This window comes from Psittacula echo (genome assembly GCF_963264785.1).
Source record: "Psittacula echo genome assembly, chromosome: 16".
Classification (NCBI taxonomy): domain Eukaryota; kingdom Metazoa; phylum Chordata; class Aves; order Psittaciformes; family Psittacidae; genus Psittacula; species Psittacula echo.
The window spans coordinates 9,499,399-9,523,681 of NC_137752.1; the positions used below are offsets into that span (position 1 = coordinate 9,499,399).

Consider the following 24,283-nt stretch of genomic DNA (forward strand, 5'->3'; position numbering starts at 1 on the left):
CAGCCAGCAAAAAGCTGGAGGATGTTCCTGGGCACACAGATCCGCACCCAAGCACCAGAAACATGGCTGAGCAGAAAGCTGGGAACATTGACTATGGGCTGAGCAAGGGATTCTTGCTTGCAATGACATCATGAGGGATGAAGGATGGGATTTTAGAACTTCATGAACGAATGCCCAGCTCCACCATCTAAAGACACCAGGCTTTCAACTCTATGAAGCAATATTGAATATCCCAGTTTAACTCATAACTTTCGGGTTCCTGGTTGACTGGAGATAGAGCAAGAACCTAGCACAGCGGTATCACTGCCCGTAGTGTGGAGCGCATCCTCCTGAAACTGGGTAGCTGGCAACAGGAAAGCTGGTCCCTATTTCCCCTACTCCAAGGACCAGGCAAAGACCCAGCCCTTACTACTGAATTGAGTGAAGTCTCTTTATTTCACCCTCCGGCTTCATGTATTTCTACAGCAGAGGGCTCAGTGTGCCTCCCCGCTTCATATTTTGGGCACAGCTACTCATCTGTACCAATTCTGCCTGTATCAGCTACATTTTGAGTCTGGTCTGAAACCCTGGCAGAGAGTCAAGTGTTTTAACAATAGGAAGCTGACGGAAAAAAGTGATTTCTAATGTAAGCTCTCCCCCTGTGGCAGTGGGCACTCTTCAAACAGAAGATGAAAAGGCAATCTCCAGCCAGTGCTGAGGCAGGAGAAATCAGCACACGTTACTCAGACACGTGTATCCCTTGGACTTCATCTGCAACAGCCGCAGACACTGTTGCCAGCAGGGAAAATCATGACTGCCACAGGCTGCCCACTACCTGTTTCCTGCTGTGCTGGCACCCCTCAGAGACTATAAGTAAACCTTGCTTATAGATGGTTTGTGGCAAGATGTTTTGTTTCACTGGAACAAGCTGCCCACAAAAGTTGTGAATGCTCCATCCCTAGAAGGATGAAAAGAAGGAAAGCCAGGCTGCATGAGACTTGGAGCAACCTGCTCTAGTGGAAGGTGTCCCTGCCCATGTCATGGGATTGGAACTGGATGAGCTTTAAGGTCCCTTTCAACTCAAACCATTCTATGATTCCAAGATAATATGCTATTGTCCTGCCCCATCATGGGACGGAGCCTTCCAGTAAGTAGGCCTGAGCAGGACGCACATGGTCCTGTCTTGGACAAAACACCATGCAAGCAAATGGCTTGCATGGGCTGCTGTTGGAGATGGCAGAGTTACATGAACAAAGCGTTTAAGCTGTGGCAGCTTAATTTTTGAGTGTACTCCCTTACATTGCAACACTTGGCAGGGGTGGGACTCTCACTCTGCTTCATCCTGCAATAACATCAAACACAGCAGCCATAGAAAGGATGAAGCAGCCAGATGTGACAGCAATGGATTCTTCAAGCCTCACAGCTACCCAAGAGCAGCTGTGCTGTGTTCCCAATAGAAAGCAAGCTCTCTGCTCCATGTCACATTTTGGCTGTCCGTCAACAAGCTGAATGCAGGGCTGGCCCTGGCCAGGCTTTGAACAAGCTCCTTGTGGAAAAGCTCAGTGGTGTTCTGTTGGTTTGATAATCCTCCCTTTGGAAGTTAAAGAAAACAACCCAAATCATACTACACATCTATTGCTTTAAGAAAACAAGATGAAGTACAGGTTACAAAAGAGGTTACACCATATTGTAATACTGTTTAGCAGGTAAAGACTTCTCAGATATTCAAGCCAGCATGGCCATGTCTGCTGTCCTTTTGCCGCCTCTCTACTGGCTCTAATGATCTTCCAGAAAAGAAAAGCAGCAGTATTTAAATTGATCTCACATAGAAAACACCCACTTCTCCAACCTCCACTGTCTGGCAATTAAGAATGTCCTGTGCCTGGTACAGTGTAGAGGGTGGGAAGCCAGAAGGAGCCAGCATCTACTGCTGCACGCTTATTAGTGCGGAAAGAAAGGTTGAGAGTTGGGAGGAAAGAAAAGAATAAATGCTAAGAACAACTTCAGAGAACACACTGGGAAGTCTTTGCCACTATAGAGCTTTATAATATAATTATAAGGCTCATTGAAGTACTTGTGTTTGAATTAAAGTGCAACATATCCAGTCAATGGCCAGCAAGAGACCTGTCAGAGTCTCTCCCACTCCGGTCTGCATCTTCACTCAGTAATTGTATTGTTAGTTCTTCCACAATCCTTATGCTCCCATCAGCAAAACATTACCAAAAACCATCCAAAACCCCCTCTCTCAAAAACATATTCTTTATGCATAATTGCCCATCTGATCTGATTGTTTATGTTATGCAGAGTTTCAGCCTTTTCAGGAGCCTGCACATGTATCTGCTTTATCCAGTTCTTCTTTTCTGCCTTGTTCCATGAATCAAAGTCAAAAACACTTCTCCCAAGTGGGTGAACCACTTGCAGAAGGTGGAAAGCACTGCTGTTATTTTCCCTGCCATATGCTCCCAAGATAGTTCCCAGCTCTGCATCAGATTATCCACAAGTCCAGATGCTCCGTCATCCGTTGCCACCTGAAACACTGAATTCCAAGATCTGTTTGTGTGGCATGGGTGCCCAGAGCCTGGGGGGACTTGGATGCAAATGCAAAGATCTCATAATTATTGCCACAAATGCTCCAAAAATGACCACTCCTTGTTATCCATGCAGGGATCCGAGCTGCTCAGAATAAATCAGAGCAAAAATGCACACGGTTGCTGCATTTTTGTCCTCTTTCAGTAACAAACCTCTCATCCAACTGTCAATTTAGTCACAAAGCCTGCAGCCTGCTCGGCCTGGGGGAGCTGTGGTGGTTCAACAGTGGGTGATGGGGTCAGAAACATGCTGAGCAACATTCAACTCCTGCAACCAGGTCTTTGTTGGAACTACCTAATCTTAAGGTCCTTTCCAACCCAAACTGTTCTGTGATTTAAAGGGAAAAAAAAACTAAAATCCAGCAGCAGCTCAAATCTCTTAAAATGTTAATGCCAAATTTCCAAAGAGCATTTGAGGCGCTCATGCTTGCAAGCATATATGGACATGTACTCTCAAATGTACTGTTTGTGCTGCTCCGCTTATGCATCCAGGATTTGCTGCTTCGTGGTAACTGGGGTGCCAAGACATTTCTGTGGAAGATAATGAGAACATCTGCTGCTTCAGCAGCAGAACAAAATACAGACTCAAACAACAGGGTCAGGAATAAGCAAAGTAGCTAACTCTAAAGCAGTTGAGAAGATGTATCCCCAGCCAGCAAGTAAAAGCCCATAACTGAAAGGTCTTTCTGCTGACGTCCCATCAGCTCCCCTTCTATGGGGCACTGTGCACTCAGAGCTGCCTCTACCCACAACTCCAGACCTGCTTCCTGCCTCTGCCCCAGCAATGTCTCAGGAGGAAGCTGGCTTTCTGCTATAGCTGCAGCACCAGCAGCACCTCTGTAGCCTGATGGTGTCTTATTCACCAGAGCTGAAGATACCAAATTCACACCATCAGTGCTACACTATGCAGGATGCCACACTCTGTATTGGAGATATGTGGGTAACTGCATGCACACGAGTGTGATATCTCCATATCTAGCTTTAAAAATGTAGAGAATTGACTTAAGAACTTCTTATAAGGCAAGAACAAGAGAACTGGGGCCTCTGCCTGGCATTTCCCAGGAACCATTGACACAACAAAGGCTGCAGAACCGCAGGCTGTGCATCAGTGGCAGATGTGACTAAGTGTCCACTTCCTCTCCTCCCTTCAACAGCTGAGGCTTAGAAGCACCATTTGACATACTTGGGTTACTTAGCATGAATGCGCGTGTTCCAAGCAGAATCACACTACGGCCAACACAGCACAGAGTCTGCAAGCATTTAGGCAGGGCTCTTTAAAGAGTGCAGCATGCAATAGCTGAGCAGGGCAGCCTGGGGAGAGGGTGAAACCACAAAGCCTTTTGCTTTGGGAAGTCAAGTGTTGCTGCAGGAGCAGTGGTCATTCTCCTTCTTGAAACTGCAGCTTCTGGAGGCAAGAAGTCGCTCAGAGGAAACATGACATGAACACGTTCAGGTGGAGATCTGAACCTCAGGGAATGCGAAGCCAGTACTCACCAACGGAGCAAATGTCTGTGAAATGGTCCTCACCTTCTTCAGCATGAATCAGGTCGTTTTTGCTCTTCTTTATTGCAGCTCTTTTCAACACTGTGTGCAAATTAAAGAGAAAAAGCCCTGTGAGCATTCAGAGCGGCTTCTCTCTCCCCCTCCCTTCACTCTCCAGGGACAGCATTTACTTCCCAATGCCAGTTCAAAGCTCTCACGCATGGGTAAGCTGGAGCAAATCAGGCGACCTACAAACTTGCAGGGCCTCTGCATGCTTCAGTTCCAGGGTCGTTTAGTTTTTTGACCTTCCAGATGTTGAAGGCTCGGCCATGCACAGATCTGCACCCTTACGCTTCACCCCAGCAGATGCAGGAGGATGGGGGAGCCACTGCAGCTGCTGGACCATTCAGCACAGCAGAAAGGCTGGGCAGGGTCACTGAATCTTTCTGAGCCCCAGTGGGTTATGAGATTAGTGCTTCTATCCATTAAAAACATTGATGCTGTTTACAGTGTGCACCAGTAAAAAGTTGCATTTACAGTGCTCAGATAGAGTTTACCACAGAACAATGCCTCAAGGAGCAGAAATGCTGTGTCAAAAGCAACTGCCACAAATCATCCTCTTAATAGCACCCAGTGTACGGTTCCTTCCCTCTGGGGATGTCATAACTCTTTGAAAACACTTTGTCCAACAGCATCTCTTGTGGGGAGGGGAAACATAGCTACACCGTGTTAGTCGACAGGGTAAGAGAACCGGAGGCTAAGGCTCGGAGAGGTCTGCACCATTCACCCAGTGCACAAGGGGTAAGATGGACACTGGTCCCACGACCACCTACCTGTGAAACCTTGAGAACTAGCAGGAAAAAATACGTTGACACAGTTTGGTAACAGCTTCAAGACATACAGTAACTAAGCACCATTTGCTATCAGCAGTAAGACACCCCACGGTGTGGTGATACATACTGGTCAGATGGCACACACAGCAAACCACGCACTCTGCAGCGACTGTCCTGGGGGTAGGTTTGGACAAGAAGATCCCCTCACTCTACACAAACTTCCTGCCTTGACAGAGAAACCGATGCGCTGCTTCCTCCACAGCTAAGGCAAGTGTTAGTGCTTCTGTCACTCTAAGGAAACACCCAGACCATCACCCAGGTTCAGAGGCTCGAAGAGGAGAGGATGCTCTCAACCTGTGATCTGGATCCCATTTTGTTTGCAAGAGGAGAGGATGCTCTGAACCTGCGATTTGGATCCCATTTAGCTTGCAAATAAACCTGATTTTGCTCTTTTCTTCCCCACCCAGCAGGAGGCTGAATCTTCAGTCCCAGCACTATCAGCTTTTGGGTCCTGCAGGCTGCATCTGTTTCCAGCAGGTCCAGGACCAGCACTGGAAAGTAACCGGACAGGGGAATAAAGTTTTACAACATTCCCTGGTGTGAATTGAGCACCTTCCTCTTTATCTTCTCCCCCAGATAACTCCTGCCTGTGTTTAGCAATGAGGTCATGCCGTATCTTCACGCAACTTGGATGCAAGGTCCCTCTGTTTTGGAGATGAAGATAATTTACCAGCATAGATATGGGCTGCCCCTTAGCAGTAGACTTCAAGGCTGGGAACATTGCTGGGCTCCTTTAGCTTACTAGTATAGAGTGAATTTTAGTATACCTGGGTCTTTACTCCATGGGCTGCACCCACCTCTAGTTTGCTCACCGACTGCTCTTCCAGACACCCATTTCACCTTGAGACTAACAGCTCTGGCTGCACCCAGGTGCTGGACAAACTTCCACAACACACCCCCCCACACACACCCTCACACAAGCACAAAGATTTGCCAAGCACACCTCAGCCCTGACCTTCTGCAGCCCCAGCTCTTCCATCCCCAAGTCCTCCCCTAGCACAGGTCACCATGCTGGCCAAGGAGGACCAGCAGCCAGGAGCCAGATGCCCCAAGGAACCGTGTGGCTTGGACCAAGGTGCAAAACCACTCATGAAACACGGCTGGTGACCTGGGCATGTGAGGCTGTGGGGAAGAAGCACTGCCCCGCTGTGCCACCTAAGCCCCTGGTGATTTGCAATCCACTCACTGTTGTAGCTGCTGCCGCTGCTAGTCTCTGCCGGTGCGGTGCCTTGTTGAATCGGCCCTTCCGAGGCGGCCCTCCCTGACAGTGAATGGGAGGAGAAAAAAAAAGAGGAGGGAAAGGGAGGGGAGGGGAAAGGAGGAGACATGGGAGGACGAAAGATGGTCAGAAAAGGGAGAGGGAAGAATCTTTAACTGAACTTTGACTGGCTGTCGCATCCTAAGAGCTCATCGGTCTGGAGGCGCAGGGAGAGCAGTCCCTGCAGCCTCGCTGCACCTGCATCCGAAGCTTGGTACCTCCGGCCATCCTGCATCGCTAGGGTCACACGTCAGAAGGTAGGATCACCACACCCTGTTATGTCTTACTGCTTACAAGTAACAGGGGTCTTAGTCTCTCTGTCAGATCCAGCTGGAAACCTCGGTTTAGAGTCCTGTCTTCTCTTGGTCAATGCATGTCTCTCCTGGCATCTGCTCTGCAGCCTACCCCCACCACAAACTGCACATAGGCACAGCCAGCCACGCTCGGCAGAGGCTGACTGGTCACACTGGTGTGGTCCCAACAGGCAGAAAAGGGACCAACCGACCCCAAGGGCAGAACCCCATCCCAGGGTGGTGTGTCACATAATCTGCAACCTCAAAAAGACCTAACATGGGAAAAGGGACTCTTTAGCCCAACCTATGCCAAGTGCATGCAAGAGCGTGTTTCTCACACCCTACTGGTTACAATGGAAAGCCATGTCAGCGTACACAGGTGAACCTTTCATGTATCACAGGAGGAAAAAACACACAGCAAAAGAACCTACCATCCAGAGGAGATTTCTCTTCTGCATTCCTGTCTTCCTCTGCCAGCATTACCTCCTCTGTAAAAGGAAGGGAAAACAGCAAGGTTCAACTTCAGGTTTATCACATCCCTGCTTTAAAACCACCTGAGCTGGATGCGGCAGGCATCTGTGCCAGCTGCCACCAAGCTTACCCCATTGCGCCACCCAGGTACAAGAAGTCTGTGGAAGAAGGGATGGCTCAGAGTACTGTGTGTCTGACCCGTGTCCCTCTTGCACAGGGGGAGGAGGCCGGACACACCCCTGGAAGGCTGTGGCACTTCCTCCATGATTGCCCTCTTCACAATCAACCACCCGCTCCAGTTTCTTTACCCAGCTATCATCAGCAAGGGACTTCTGGAGACCAAAAACCTTCCTTCAGACCCAGGCAAGACTGCAAGCCAGAGGAAGCTGTACCCAGCCATGTTGGAGATACAGAGAAGTGTATGTAGACATATTTGTATGTATGTAGACATAATTGCTGCTCTTCTGTCTCCATGAAGAAGACTTAGACTCAACCCCTGAAAAACAGATCTCTGTCTCATGGCACAGGGTAACACAGGCAGGGATTGCTGCTGCACATCACAGGAAACAGAATATCACCAAACAGCCATCACATTGAATCTTTGTCCAGATAAAATCCACAGCCAAGTTTCCGTGGGGGAGTTCTGGCCAGCCCAGTTCAGGTTGCGCAAGACGTGCTAGAACACCATGGCTGGTTTTCCATCCCTATGTTACTCATCCACAAAATACAATTTTATGCTTTCCTAGAGGAAAAGAATCCAGAAAACCCTGAAAAGGCAACTTCCCCAAACTGCCTCGTTTTTATCTGAGTGAAAGACAAACAAATTTCCTGAGGTTTCACAATGCAAATGTCATCACCCGAGTTCATTGCAGCACGCACCATGCTGTGCCAATATTGAAACCTACAGTTGACACAGTCTGAACCACAGATTTTAGCTCACTGCTGGAAAATCATGTGAGGATTTTCTAAAGGACAATCTAAAGCAGAAGAAATATTGAGTTAGCCGCTGGTAAACTGTACACTTCCTTATGTTATTATAAACGACAAATTCTTTCACATGCTTGATGTAATTTGGGATCTTACTTAAAGATCTGACACTGTTTTCACACCACATTTTGCTTTAAATTCCTTTAAACCAGCCTGGATGGAAAACTAATTTCCAAAACAGAAATAATACAAACAAACTACAGGCCAAACATCAAAGTGTGTATCTGAAAACTGTACAGAAGAATACTAGAGGGATCAGGGCTACAGCACAAGCCTTATATAATCTCTTTATTAATCATCTGGGAAAGAAAGTGAATGATCCGTTAATAAGACAGCAAATGGAGACGGCTGAAAAATAATATCCAGGACTGAGGTAGAATGGAAAAATCAAGCAGAGGAGAACAAAAGTGCAGTTCTGGTGTCCTCTATATAAGAAGGACATGGAGCTGTTGGAGGAAGTCCAGAAGAGGCCACGAGGATGATCGTGAGTACCTCCTATATGGAGAAAGACTGAGAAAGTTGGGGTTGTTCAACCTGGAGAAGAGAAGCTGTGTGGAGACCTCAGAGCAGCTTCCAGTGTCTGAAGGGGGCTACAAGGATGCTGGAGAGGGACTTTTCATCAGGGACTGTAGCGATAGAACAAGGGGTGATGGGTTCAAACTGAAACAAGGGAAGCTCAGGTTAGATATAAGGCAGAAGCTCTTCCCTGTGAGGGTGCTGAGGTGATGGCACAGGGTGCCCAGAGGAAGGGTAAATGCTCCACACCTGGCAGTGTTCAAGGCCAGGTTGGACAGAGCCTTGGGCAACATGGTCTAGAGTGAGGTGCCCCTGCCTGTGGCAGGAGTTTGGAACTGGATGATCTTAAGGTCCTTTCCAACCCAAAACACTCTGTGATTTTATGCAAATAAGAAAGTACAAACTAGCGCACCAGAGAGATGGAGGAAAGGAGAGCTGAGAGGGAGGGAAATGCCAGGTGAGCTAAAAATCTGCATTTTAAGAAGTATGAAATCCTTCCAGAACCCACAAGCCAGTACGATTCAGGTTTTTCCTGAGGCGCATGAAGACAGGTCAGGAGAGAGAAATGGACTTTTTTAGACAGTTCCAAAGACTTCTCTCTGAAACCAACACCTCAGAAACCAAAAGGTTCTTCCTAAGTCTTTCCTTAGGGAAAAGCTGTACTGGTACTTAGAGGCTGAAAATATGGAAGCAGTTAAACAGCAATTAACAATGAATATGACTGCCCTAAAACACATAGAAGATATGGGGGTCTGATATGGAGACCCCTTCCCAAGGGCAGCTGGACAAAAGGGCTGTAGATATGGAACACAAAGCAAACCTGTGCTGTAAGAAGCATGAGTTTGAGGTGCTCTTACAGTGGACATTTTCCTATAGATCCTTTTAAAAGCCTGCGCTCATGTAAAAAGTGTAAAAGCACACTCATGAAGTGTGATTTTAAAAGCTTTGTGTCATATCTGAAACTGATATACCCACATCACTGCACAGGATTCTGCATAAAACCCAAGTCTAACTCCTAGCACTGGTAGAGTCAGTGGTGTCACATGGATGTTTCTGCACGCCTTTGGATTCAGGGATCAGTTCAGTCCTCGGTACTTCGGGGTTCTTCATTTTGTGCTCCTCTGCACAATGCAGATGTGGTTTCTCTCCTATTCTACATACTAGCAAATCACAGTGAAAAGTCAAAATCGTTTGGAGTGGAACGTATGTTTAGGTCTTGCAACAAAGAGCAAGCATGGGAAAGTGAACCCATCCCAAAGAAGCCCTTCTGCCACTCTCAGAAAGAAACACTGAGTTTTAGACAGCATTTGGTAATTAAATACATTAATACAAGCCACTGCAGGGAGCAGACACATTGCATGAAGGTGAGCAATGAAAATAATGAGCTGGCAAAGGTCAGAAGGCAGGCAGCTGCTCTTCAGGGACAACTGTGAGTGCAATGCAGCACTGCCGTGTCTGCGGAGGGAAGATCCCCTCAAGAGCCAACACACTTACTGTTCAATGCTCTGAGGATTGCTGGTTTCAGTCACGTCTTGTCAAACACTAAAACACTGCAGGAAAGAAAGAGCCTCTTCCCTTAGCTGGAAGCTCAGTCCTGCACTTGATTCATGTCAGTGCAGGAGGACAATCATTGCACTGGTTATAGTCTAAGATCTCCAAGTAGGAAAAAGGAATTCTTGTTTTCCCCCGTTTCCAAGCAGTATCTTGTGTTGCATGTTCCTGTAACAATTTGTCATGACTCTCCATTGTCCTTTGGGCAGCAGGAGAGGAACAACCCTGAGTCCCCAGATCATCTCTGGGGACTGTGAACTGCATCGATACACAATCATCATGATTTGCAATGGTGTGCTCATGTCATCTGATATTCCAATGTCACCTGTGTCCCCAGTCAGATGGTAAGGGGTCTAGCCATACTGAGGTTTCAGAAACCAGATTTATAAATGCCAGTGGCACCTCAGAATGTGTAAGGTGTGACAATCTGATATCAATGTATTTTCACCTACAAAGTACACGCTCATTTGAGACAGCTCTGAAGACCAGCTGAGTCTTTGTCCCAGAATTCAGGCCCTGAGTTGATGCTCAAAAACGTATCTCCATCCACAAACAGTACTCAGCTTCACTTTTCCCTTGAAAGAAACAAACCCCAAGTTTCCTCTATGCAATTCCCTCAAGCCCAACACTCTTCCACACCATTTCTCCCCAGTTCTCTCTCTTTGTAGTTGCTTCTGTCTGTCTTGTCTCCTCTGGGAAATCAAAGTGGTTTTACCTTAGTGGGGCTTTACATGGTTTTTAAAGCCTGCTAGAAAGCCAGCTCAGCAGGTTAGTCATCATTGCTAGCTCTTGTTTCTAAAACCATACAGCACTCTAAGCAGAGTATCAGAATTTACATTGCCTTTAGTCATCGCTGCAATAGAGAATGGATGAAGATAATTAGGACGCCTGGAAAACCTCCGAACAACAGTGCTTCTACGTTAGAAATCATATTCAACAAAGACAGTATCAGATCAGCATCTTTCCAGCCTCCAAACAAAGGCACAGGGGCTTCACTGGGATATCAGAGCGAGAGATGTCCCAGCAGTAAGATTAATTGCTGGTCATTAAGTGCTGACAATATACAGCATGTTCCAGGACAGGAAATAAAGGCAAACCTTATACTGAGGAAGTGGCAAAGGGAACAATAAAGGAAAAGCAGCAGAGAGACACAGTGCCCCTTCTCTTTCTGTTTGGCGTGGGGACATAGAACATTGTGGGCTCTAAAGAGGAACGGATTAGGAGAAAAAACTCACATTCAACAGGCAACAGGAGTTAGAAAAAAGAAAGAACAATTGAATTTAACAGCTGAAGCTTCAGACTTGTTAAATAGAAGTGAATAAAAGAAGAGTAGAAGAAGCCATCACTTTCACAGGGAACTCAGATTTGTCTTCCAGGCAATTACTCTCCCTTGCCTTCTCACTCATATTCCTGCCCTTTGTCACCGATTGTTGGTGTCTTCTCCCAGCTGTATCAAGGGGCTTGTTGCTCTGTTTCTTCTACAGAAAGCTGAAACCTGAGGTTCACGAAGCTTTGTTGTGTCAAGGAATGGCATTTAAGTTACAGAATCAGTGCTGTGTAAAAGAGATGGACTTGCAAAGGATTAAAATGCAAAAGACATGCAACTTGATTAGCTCTGAAGTGAAAGACTTCCAGACTCTCAGCAAAGTGTTTTCAAAATGATGCATGTCCTTGTTAGATAAGAGAAACATCTTCAAAAGAATATTTGTGGGCTTAAGCGCGCTTTGCTCTGTGCTGAGGTCTTCTAGCTCTTGGTTGGAAACGCAGCATGACAGCCTAATAGTTGCTACAAGTTTTGAGGAGTTTAATGGAGAAAGCAGTGGTGGCAAAGTCATTTGCATGGATTACATTGCTTGGATTCAGCCCTTTTTAATCCCTCTGAAAGGCACAGTTTCAAATTGACTTGGTACAGACTTTGCACAGAGCCCAATGAAAACATGAAATGAAGAGCAGAGCCTGTCCCAGCACGCAGTGGATGGAACAGGACAGGGTTTGCTCATCACTGGTAAGACTCTATTTGATACTGGTTGAACTGAAGAAGAGGTGTTTAGGGAAGAGAACCGTTGGCCTGTGCCTTGAGGAACAACACAGCACCAAACATCGCCTTTTACCCATATATCAGTTGTCTTCCAGTGGTGGGAAGAGTTGGTCCCTTCAAAGAATTTACTAAGAAATAGACAGTTGACTTTATTCTTCAAGATTGAATTTAAGATTAAAGGTCTGTTTCTACCTTATCCCTACAGTTCACTTCTAAACAATATAGAGAGTCAATATTTATGATCTTGACATGGCAACTGCCATACAAATTTTTTACCTAAATTCTATGGAATGTAAGAGATTATGGGATTTGATCATTGCTTCTGGCCTGCAACTCACACTAGTTTTCAAAGCAGTAAGATTTTCAGTCTTCTAAGATGCTTACAGATTTCCAAGTCATTTAAGGTGGCATGACATTTCTTCTTGACATCCTCAAAAAGAAACCCCAAACCTCTACTGAGTTACAATTTTCCTTCACAGAATCCCAGAATCATCAGGGTTGGAAGGGACCCCTGGAGATCATCTGGTCCAAACCCCTGCCAGGGCAGGGCCACCCAGAGCAGGGCACACGGGAACGTGTCCATGGTGGGTTTGGGATGGCTCCAGAGAGGGAGACTCCACAACCCCCTGGGCAGCCTGTGCCAGGGCTCTGCTACCCTCAACGTAAAGAAGTTCTTGCGCATGTTGAGGTGACGCTTGTTGTGGTTTAGTTTATGGCCACTGCTCCTCGTCCTGTTGCTGAGCACCACTGGAAAGAGTCTGCCACCATCCTGCTGGCACCTGCCTTTGAGATACTGATCTGTATTGATGGGATCCCCTCTCAGGCTGCTCTTCTCCAGACTAACCAAGCCCAGCTCCCATAATCTCTCCTCATAAGAGAGATGCTCCAGACTCCTTGCTTAGTTAGTCTTGAGCTCATGATGTGGGAATTTTACATGAAATCACCTGTTATCTCATCTGAAAATATTTAAACCCTCCTGACTACCCTGCGTACCCAGTCTTCAACAGGTACCTGAGAAACAAGCAAAGCTAGAAACAGCCTGCCTGGCCTCTCTATAATCCTAAGTGAAGAAAGTCAATTCAAACTCTAAGGAAATTGGTCAGACTGTGGGTTGAATTTTATCTTTCAAGTCATGCATGTCTAAATTCAGCACTTTTATCTGTGTTGTAATTTTCTCCTTCATTCTCCAAACCTTTGTTAAGGCAGCCTTTGTTAAGCATTTTATCAATTAAGGCTTCCTGTATTAAGTACAACTCACACAAGTATTTGCACATTAAGGTTGCAACTCTTTGGAACACCTTGGTATAAATCCCTCAAGCAGATAATGCTGCAGTGTTAAACAATCCAATTGAAAACAGCCTGAGCTACGTTTGCTTCCATTTCAACCACAACTCCACTTCTGGTGATTTATCAGTAGTGAGCTGGCACCAAAATCTGTCAGCTCTGCCAAGGTACCTGCTTGAAAACTTCACAAGCACTTTTCATCGATATTTTTCTTCCTCTTTATGCTCTTACTTTGCCACTGGAAAAAAAAATTCAAAGGTAACACTAGAAAAAAAATAAATTAAAATGTATAATTCAGCTACTGAAGAGCCAGAAGTTTCATTCTTACACCGCAAATATGAGACAAGTCATTAAACCAGGTCTGGAATGTACTCGAGTCAGCACTTAAGAGGTAGGAAACAAAGACCCCACTGTTTCATTCTGGAGGAGTGAAGTGTCTACAAATTCAGTATAAGAAAGGGTTGATTGTAAAAACCCTTCAAATTTTATCTGATTCACCTTTTTAATGCAATACACACAGCAAGAGGTAATGCAACATCATTCATATTACAAGTAGGGAAGGCTGTGGGAAACATTAAAGACACTCAAGAGTGGTCAATAAATGATGAACACAATGCTAAATTAAAATCATTGACAAATGAGAGGTAGCGTACAGATGAAAGAGTGATTTTAGACACTCAACTCCTTTCCTTGGTCCTAAACTAGTTAGAGCCCTTGAGATAAAAACTTGAGAACTACCAAGAACAAGGAAACCTCCTTTCCAGCTCCAGCAACTACTGAGAATATGTAAAACATTACAGAGCAAAAACTGTTAAAGCATTAAATACCACTTTATGAATCACTGTCATGCAGCTTTCCTACCTTGCATCAAAAATAAATGAGAAGAAAATGAACAAACTGCTCAGGGAGGATATTATAAATATTAGAGGTCTGGAGATCCTTCCATAGGAAGGGAGGGGGTTGAGCAGATGGGTTCTGAATGCTTTAGAGCAGGAAAGTAAGATGAAACAAGGTAAACTAGAGAAAGCAGAGAAACAAAAGAAATAAAAAGAAATAGAAAGTGCGCTTCTGGGTTTTCCTCTCGCTGCAGAAAGGCAACATATTTAAAATCGAGGGCAGGACACACTGTTTGGGGGGTTGGTTTGGTTCTTTTTCGAATCAAACCAGCTGTTAACATGTGGAACTCCTTGCTACAAGATTCAATGAGGGCAAGGAAATGGATATTTGCATGGATAACAACATTATCCCACACACAGTACTGGACAAGGAAAACTGACTGTCAAGTTTGGAAATCCAAGATCATTTCCTGGCTGAAATCCTGGCCTCTGAAGCAGAAACAGGAAATCCCATCAATGCCAGGCACAGATTTCAGCTCCTGAATTCAAAACACTCAATTCTGTTTTGGTTAGCCTTCACAATACCTTTTGTGGCCAAAGATTTACTAACACTGCTAAGCTGATTTTAATTATTGATATTATTCAGCTGTACTGGAAGTTTTCTTTATATTCCTGTTGTATTTTCAGCTGCGCTTTTCCAGAGTGTTTTTGTTATTCATGGATTTCAGCTATTTTGCATACACTTTCCTGTTCTAGAAAAGGTTTTGGATCTTGTGTTATTAGACAAAATAAAAAGATGGGCATTTTACAGCATACTAATGTGGTATTTATTCAGCACTGGCGATACAGAAATAGAATAGCCAGCCATTCCCCCAGGGATGCAAAGCTGGAGCAGAGATTGGCTGTATGTTTTATAACTTCTGTACCTCAACTTTCAGACAAGTTCAGCTAATGACCTCTGCATGGCTCTTCTTGGCAGAACAGCCACCAAACCTAAAGGAAGCAACCCTGCACGGGAATTCTCATCTTTATTTTATGGATGGGGAGGCCAGGATTTAGAGAAATCATGAAAGCCATAAAAGAAAGATTAAAAGCCTTAAAAGCTTTTGGCACCAGAGCCAAAGGAGAGCCACGGAGCACTGGATAAACCAGTAATTTGAATTTGAGGTAGCACAAGAGCTTTAAACACATGGGAAGGCGAACTATAAATGGAAAGTGAATGATTCTTCTTTTTCAATCCTACAGAACCATAGAATGAAGTGTGGTCACCTAACTGAGGACAGTTGCTGTGGAACAGTCACAGTGAATAAAAGTCCGTCCATACAACTGGTACTCAATTGTCACTCTGAATAGCGCTATGGGAAATAATGGGTTCCGGACAACATATCAACTGCTGCTACTTCTTCCTGGTTTGCATTTCAATGATTCAGCTTTATTCCTCTCTGGCCAGGTTGTCAAAAGTCATGCCCACATCACTGCCCTCCAGGGAGAGGAGGCAGCGGGGCAGAGCCCCACTCCCCAGGGAACATCAGCCATCAGATCCCTTCAGAGGAGACAGCAGAAGCAAAGCAGCAAGAGCCACACATAAACGCTCTTCCAAATAGTGGCACCCAGCTTGTGCACATGAAACAAAAGCTGTAAATCCAGACAAAGAACAGCTTACCCACAGAACAGCAGCAGGATGCTCTATCTCCTGGCTTGTACACAGTGATTTGCTGTGACTGTACATTTACTTGCTTGCATGAGCACGTTTTAGCACATCTGGCCTCTAGCATCAGTATGGGTTTCAAAACAAGCAATAGTGATGTAGCTTTTAGTGTGGCACCAGCTCACAGGTTAGGACCAGTTCTGCCATCAGTTGATGTTAAGCGAGCCACTATATAACGTTGGACCTCAGTTTCCCCATTTGTAAAGAGCAAGGATGAAGCTGACGTGCCTAGAAAGGCACCTGAAAATTTATTTGAGAAACCACGGCTTCTTCCTTCCCCCATCATTGTTTTAGAAGGCATTTTCACTTTACTCAGCTGTTCCAGCTTCTCAGAAAAGCAAGCAAGGAAGCAAATTAACCCCAGAAGATTTCTTGATGCTACGTGAATGAATTGCACTGTGGTTATGCCAGCTACTCCATGACACAGAAAGGTTATTGGTAATCTTTACTGTCCGATAAAAAGGAAAAGCAAAGCATGTTGATTTTTGTTAAATTAGTGTGTTTGGGTCCTTGAAGTTGCTCATTGCTTGCAATAAAGTGCAATGCTCAGTTATAACAGTTATAAAGCAATGTTAATGTGTGCTGGGGCGAGTTCCATGGAAGTGATCTCTATAGCTCATAAAACTGTATTTTGCCATCATAGCAAGAGAGGTTTATAAAACAGCTGTGGTGGAAAGTAAATAAAACACAAATGACTCATCCAAGGGAACGGTTTCCCCACTGTGGGCACTTTGGGCACTATATCACTTTTTATATCACACTGTATTAAGACAACTTTTTTGATCTCAGCAATACAGAAAAACGGCTCAGCTCCTTTGGTTTTGTTTAACCAAACTGAGGTCTTTTGCGATAACTTCAGTGAGAATGCTCAGAAAGAAGCCCAACAAAGATAACAAGTGCCACCTGGGCCCTCTCTAGTCGTATGTTACCTCCAATACCGAGGACTAGCTCTCTGTCACCACCAGACTCTTCTTGCCACAAGACACATTGAACAAGGATGGGAGATCTCTTGCCTTACCTGCTTTGAAGATCCACTCCAAGTATCCATTTAGTTCCCGTTCAATTTGCTGCTGCCTGCGGAGTTTCAGGAAAGCCCGACGATTTTCTACCCTCTCTCGTTCTTTGGCAAATTCACTATGGAGAGAGAATGAGAAAGCACATCACAAGTGGCCAGGGAAAACACACAGCCCCTCTTTTGTCTTTCAGGTTGTATCTATGAAGCTTGTGAAGTCGATGACAGCACTAGTGAGTGGAAACCACAGCATGCTACGTCTTGTCATCCAACTTCTCTAGAAGCACAGAATCAAGTCACAGTGACACCAGCACCTCTTTGGTGTTGGAAGAGCTCTACTCTTCCCTGTTAGCATTTCTTCAAGTTCTCCCATACTGAAGATGACTGACAAACACAACTCAAATGACAGCTACAAGTGAGGATGGGCACATTGGAGTCAAGTTGAAATAGCCCCGATGCTCTGGGTAAGGGGTAACAATGATCTGGCTATTCCCTAAAAGTCACATGGAAAGCAAGTGTCTTGATAGCAGATCATTAGAACAGGACTATACAGGGAAATCAGAGAGAAAGGTTCATCGCTGGATGAAAGAAGTTTCATTGCAAAAACCTTACCCAAGTCCATCCTACTGCCCAGTTTGAAATGATGCTAAAACAACAGTTCAGGACCACCCTAAGACACCCACAATGGGAGTTTCCCCAAGCTAATCTATATCACCTCTGAAAAGTTTCTGATGTTTATCTACCATTTACAGAGCTCTGAACCAGCCTCTGCAACCCCTCGCTATAAGCACACACCAGAGCAACTCCCACAATAGCTTAATCTGTATGGTTAAATGTGGGATTGGGCTTTTGTCCCCTATGAACACCAGCGGTTCACCCCTCTCATTTGGGATCTTAACTCTGCTGCATCCTTCAAATCTTCAGTTAGCTGCTAGTTGTTGCAAACCTGTAGTCAGGCACTGCTCATGCCTAAAATCTCACCCAGTCACCAGTTCATTACCCACACGTGCTCCTCAAACACCAGTGAGAAGATGGGAGAAAGGAGGAAGAATAGGGGGAAAACAAACTGCAGAGTGCCAGAGGCACCTTTATATTCACAGTCTATGCTTCATCCTTCAAAGCTGACACCTTTGCTTTGTTTGGCAGGACTGTGTGAAAGGGGGTTGTAGGAAGGGACTGTAGGAAGAACTTGGCTCGGCGCTGTGACGCAGACCGGTACCAGTCACTGATGCGAGAGCTGCCGTCAGCTGAGCTGTTACCTTGATTTTGGCAGCGCATCCCTGTCTCCTGACTCCCCTTTCCTGTCCCCCCCCCACAGGGCAGCCCATGACCCCATCCTTGAAACGGAGGAAGCTGAAACATCACTCTCAATTGACAGTTCCTCCTTGGCATTCAGCATGTGTCTGCCAGATGAGTCGGAATCTTGCACGTGTCAGTCGGACCACTGATTTTCTCCCTTTTCCTTTCTAATGTACACATTTCTGGTTCAGTGCCTGCTGGTTGGGGCCACAGACCTCCTCTCACTTTTGATTTCTCTCTGGAGCAGGAAGAATGAGATCAGACAGCACAAGGTGACAACATGCATTTAAATTGCCAGACATGGAGGGGTCACAGTTGCTGCACTGCAGGCTCAAGTCACCACAAACTTCCCAGAGCTGGGCTGTGCTGGGTGGGAGCAGGAGGCAACACCCACTGGGGAGTTTCATAGAATCCCAGCCTGGTTTGGGTTGGAAGGGACCTTAAAGCTCCTCCAGCTCCAACCCCTCCCACGGGCAGGGACCCCTTCCACTGGAGCAGCTTGCTCCAAGCCCCTGTGTCCAACCTGGCCTTGAGCACTGCCAGGGATGGGGCAGCCACAGCTTCTCTGAGCACCCTGTGCCAGCATACCACCATTTCATGGTGTGCTTTACGAAGGACCAGGGCAGGCAGGAAGGGCAGCAGATGAGCCGTGGCACCATTCCCTCATCCCTCTGGAGCAGGCCAGGGAGAGCTTTCCCTTGCAAAGCCTTTCATCCTCTGCCTGCTCCTATTTGGCCTAAGGAAAGTAACAGCTACCTAGAACTTTTCCCTTTAATCTCAACTTTAAACATGTAAGAAAACAAGGGAGAAACTGTGCAAAGTTGCAAACCTGCAGTAGTTTCTGTACAGCTGCGCACACTTTTCAGGGGACATCAAAATGCCATATTTCATCTAAAAATATTTCAGCTGAAGTTTTCCTGTCGGTTCTAAATGAAAACACAGACAGTCCTATGGGAATGTTTGGTAGCACTAAGTTTCCTCTTTTATTTGGCAGAATTGCCACAAACTGCAAATATCTCCCAGATCACCAGAAGGAAACCTGAGCAGGAAATATGCTGGTCCTCTAGAATTTGGCCAGTTCTGGAATGAAAAATGGTGTTCACCCATTCTCATACTTGGGTTTTTTCCAACCTCCTGATGCCCCAAAAGCCTTCCAAAGCATTCACTTTTAGCACAGTCCAGATAGGCATTAAGAGGAGGAAAGCTGGAAGGTTGGTACTCCTACATGCAGAGCAGCAACAGGAGACACTGCTTTGGAAGAAGCCACACTCTGAGTAGATGACTATCATGCATTTAGTTACAACATGACAGTTGTGAATAACTGATTCTATAGAGACAGCAGCAACAAACAGAAATCAAAGGAAGGGCATTCATCATGGAAACCACACGGCATCCACCCAAGCATAACATGTCACATTTTTCTTCTCAGGAGTGGTCGGTGCTTAAAGCCACCAGGAAGATGGATGATTGTTGCTTATCACCTTGGTGGGTGGAAGAGTAAAATAAATCTTGGTGTAAGTATGCACTGAAATAGCCACTTTAGGGAAATTCAGGAGCACACCCCCCAGCCACAAAAAAGACAAGGTCAACTCCTGAGTAACCACCAGGGTTAGGAAAAGACTATAAACCAAGGAAGTTCTTACAAGCACTTTATCCGTGCTGGCCTTGAATTAAAAATACTGTCACAGCAACCGAAAAGGGAAAAATTAAACAACCTAAAATCATCATCCCCTGAGACACTGATTAACTTTCCTATATGACAGCAGAGAGCTGAAATGGAGCATCATGTAATGTGCCTCCTGGTCTTGGGTTTCGTGGCCCACTCCCAGGGTGACAGCAGGTCTGCTGCAAGACTAATCACAGTGTTAAACCTCTGCAAGTAAGCTTTTCTGCTTGGAAAGCAGACAGGAATGCTTCCCACTCACAGGGAAGAAGCACAGAGAGATGATACAGCATCACTGTCCTTGATGCCACTAATGGGGCTGATGATTAGCAACTCCTAATAGCAACATAGGTAATTAGCTGCTCATTCATGGTAATACCACTGAGCTACTCATGATCTCATGAAACCTCAGATGTTAAAATGGGAGAACAGCCTTCAGCTACTGAATCTGTGGCACTGTTCAGAGGGAGCTGAAAGAAGCATGGATCTCAGAAGGACTCTGCCAGAGACTCCTGGAATGCAGATGTGAAGAACTTTTAGAATTTTAAAGTCTGAAAAATCAATAAAAATTAAAAAAAAAAAAAGAAAATTTAGTATTGGCTTCATCTCCAGTCCAAGTACATCAAAGGAATGAGTAAAGTTGCTCCTAGATGGCAATATGATGTCCAGGGACATAGTCCTGCCTGGAGAAATACAGCCCTCAGGAATGGAGAGGAGCCAGGTAACTCAAGTGGGTGAGCTGCTGGCAAAGGCACCTGCCAGCACTGCAGATGTTTCACTGAGTTACTCAAAGGCCAAAACTCAAGAATCCTCCAGGTGGAGAAACAAAATTGGCCAAGACAGGAGGTTTGATCTGTAAGCTTTGCTGCCTGAATGTGAAGCAGCGCCCAAGAACAGATTTGATACCTGTCAGCAGCCTGGTAAGCAGCCCATGTCACTCAGGAGCAGGGAAGAACAGGCTGGAGGTAGAAGATGGAGTACAGCAGCTCCTGTGGCTGCCTGGCAAGAAGGAAAAGCATCACAACACCTGCTGGAAGAGCAGCAGTGGTACAAAATCACTTGTGTTCTGCTCCTCTGGGGATGCTTGGATGGAAAGTGAAATGTTCAAAGTTCCTGTTTCAATCCACTCCTTTTCCATTCAGCAAGCAAGGAACCCCAAAAGAAACTTTGGGCCAATTATGCACGTAACTCTCAGTAAGCTTGCACCAAGAGCAAGACTGAGGTAGGAATTTCCTTAAGACGCTGCAAAGGGACCGCAGAGATAAGAACATGCACTTGTAGCACCCAAACATATGAACATGGTGGATAAGAGAGGTGGTAAGATGAACACAACACAGCTCAGGGGCTGTATGTCACTCAGCAGGTCCTTCAGAGTGCCTTGTGCCTTCTTAGCACAAGGACTGCACACTCTTCCAGGCCCCCCAGCATCCTGACAGCATCCACATGCAAGCAGAAACAATTGCATTTTAAGGGGGGGAAGTCCATTTCCTACCAGTTCCTTCGGTTAATCAGCTGGGAGAAGGAAACGGGTGTCCTGGGTTCAGCAACAACAGTCAGTTTTTCTCCTTCTTAGTAGCTGTTGCAGCACTGTGGTTTTGACTTTCGGCCTGGGAACGGAGCTGATAACACCGATGTTTAGGCTGACCAAGGACTTTGTGAGTCTCATGCTCTGCCAGGGAGGAGGAGAAGCCGGGAGGAAGCAGGGACAGGACACCTGACCCAAACTAGCCAAAGAGGTATTCCATACCATAGCACGTCATGCCCAGGAGGTAGAACTGAGAGTTCCCGGAAGGGCTGGATCACTGCGGGGTGGGGGTGAGGTACCGGTTGGTGAGCGGTTGTATTCTCTTGCTTGTTATTTCCTTTATCATTATTACTATTAGTGGTAGCAGCAGTGATTTGTGTTATACCTTAGTTATTAAACTGTTCTTATCTCAACCCGTGGGAGTTGCATTCTTTTGATTCTCCTCCCCGTCCCTCCAGAAGCGGAGGGAAGAAAGGTGGGGGGGGAAATGGACTTCATGGTTCTGATTTACGGCCTGGGCTTAAACCACGACAACGGGGAAAGAGCCTTCAGTTGACTTTTCCTTTCCCTCTCAGGTCTGTTTCTGATGCTGGGGTTTGCCACCTTGCCCTAATCCAACCAAATCCCTACAACTTGGGTGGAGCCAGTTCCAATAACGTGGAAGGCAGATTCCTGCTGAGCCAACCCTCCTTGCGCTCCTACCATTCCATAGGTCCCTCCGTATTTGTGTGATTGAGTTTGCTCCCTCACACACAGTCCTGCAAAGCACTTCTGGGCTTGCTTCACCACGTCTGATCCAGTCAATGCTCCTAACTTTTCATTCACTAGCAGCAGAGGCACCCACGTGTTTATAGAAAAGCAGATTCTTGCTCCAGGGAAAGAATTTGTTCTATGAGTTCATATCTCTGTCTTTTGTCTTCCTGGAGAACAATAAATCCTTTATAAGGGAGAAAGCAACAAAAAAGCCCAACACCTCTATGATTGTCACTGTTTATGCAACTAAAGGCACAAAGCCTTGGCTGTGCTAAATATTTCGTTTACCTTCTGGGTATGTGTTTTGAGAGACAAAGGCACTGAGGGGGTCCAAGATGGAGAATGAGCAGGAGCAAGGTGGACAGTGGGGAGTGGAAAGAGAGAAAAGCAGATGCTCAGTGTTCTGGATGTAGGCACAGGAAGTCTGGGGCCCTGCAGAACATCCTCACCCCTCCTGTGGGTGTTGCAGTGACTTAGGGCAGTGCAGAGGGAGTCAAGACACCAGATAGGAAGGGGGATATGTCAATCACAACAGCAAAGCGAAGGATCTGAGCAGGGACCGTGGACATCACCTTTCCTTGATCCCTGCAGCAGTTTCAGCAAGCGTGCATTGGCGTAGAATCCCAGAGTGGTTTGTGTTGGAAGGGACCTCAAAGCTCATCCAGCTCCAACCCTGCCACGAGCAGGGACACCTTCCACTGGAGCAGCTTGCTCCAAGCCCCTGTGTCCAACCTGGCCTTGAACACTGCCAGGGATGGGGCAGCCACAGCTTCTCTGGTTCACTAGGAAACCACCATCAACAGCAGCACCAGTGACTCTTTGAACTTCCAGGGATTAAAGGACCCACCTCAGCTCACAACACAGCTCTGAAAGGGGCTGCCAGGGAGGCAGCAGCAGGAGAACAGCAATCCTGCAGGGATGACACCTTGCAGGGCAGCACCTCAAAGGTACCAACCTTTGGTGTTTCTAACAAAAGGTCCCCTAGGAAAGGAGGAGAGGCAGCCACAGCAGGGGCTGAATTATTCACTGCAGCACTCAGAAAGCAAAGGGCAAGAGAAAGGGACGGGGTGAGGAGGGAGAGCATCATTCCCTTCAGTATGCTAACGTGGTGAGTTGGAAATATAGTTGGAGGGTAGAATCAAATCTGGCTTTAGAAAAGAAAAGTACTAAATAAATACAGGAATAAATGGACAAACAGTGCGATTTCCAGCTAGGAAAATGCAAATGCAAGAGAACACGGCTCAGCTGTGTCCATAGTCAGACCCTTGCACCCAAGAGGGCTGCAAACAAAATGAGATCAGCAAGGACATGGGTTTCTTTACCATAGCATCAGACATCTTTACACATAAAGGCCCATGAAGACTTCAAGGTTAAGCCAAGGTATGGTTATTCTCATTACCAGACAAACTCCTCGAGTGCAGAGAAACCTGCAGGCAAAACTAAAGCTAATTTGATGCCTCTGACTTACTGACCTGAAAATGTGAAAAAACTGCAAGTATTGTTAAATCTCTGTTTTAAATACCTCTAAAATCTGGCTCAGGTCACCACTGAATGTAAGAAAGCACATTGAATAGAAAGCCCATCTTGAACAAGAAAAAGCATGGAAATGCACCTCATTTGGGCAAGAAGAAAATCTGAGGGAAGGGAAAGAAAACACCTCCCAGGAGCACAGAGACATCACAACAAAAATCTCTGGAATGAGATGAAACCAAGCAACTGCTTTACCTGGAAAAACATCAGTAAGAATTTCCTTATGCCAGTGACATTTAGTGCCTCCAAGATACTGTTTTCCTGGTGGTTTGCTCACAGTCAGAGTTTTGAACCCTCTTATTAAACAAGGAAAGCCCAGCAAATGACTAAGATTTCTTAGTGCAGAAGATGATAGAGCTCTGTGGTTCACCAGCTGTATGAAATCCCAAAGATGCACAGTGCTATATGTTTCTATCTCACCTGGGTGTACAGATGGTCAAGATCACACTGGGCATAGACTGAGGAGGCATGTCCATCTCTCCCAGACTAAGCCTAAACACACAGACCCATCTGACTCAGCTGCTTAACTCATCCTTATATCCACAGTTTAGGACTGGCTCAATCAATCCTGCACAGCTACAGCTGCTTCTGCTTCCTCCTCATTGCTCTAAAGAGGG

At 45.9% G+C, this 24,283-nt stretch overlaps 1 protein-coding gene across 1 annotated transcript in view; it reads right to left on the bottom strand.

The window, feature by feature from the left end:
* Nucleotides 1–24,283, bottom strand: part of LOC308227697 (voltage-dependent N-type calcium channel subunit alpha-1B-like) — a gene marked incomplete at both ends in the record, with an annotated part of 292,188 nt that overhangs the window by 127,205 nt on the left and 140,700 nt on the right. Inside the window, 4 exons of the mRNA XM_080630487.1 lie at nt 4,062–4,151; nt 6,129–6,203; nt 6,925–6,981; nt 16,903–17,018. Coding sequence (XP_080486613.1) covers nt 4,062–4,151; nt 6,129–6,203; nt 6,925–6,981; nt 16,903–17,018 — 338 coding nt within the window. The remainder of the gene's footprint in view (nt 1–4,061; nt 4,152–6,128; nt 6,204–6,924; nt 6,982–16,902; nt 17,019–24,283) is intronic.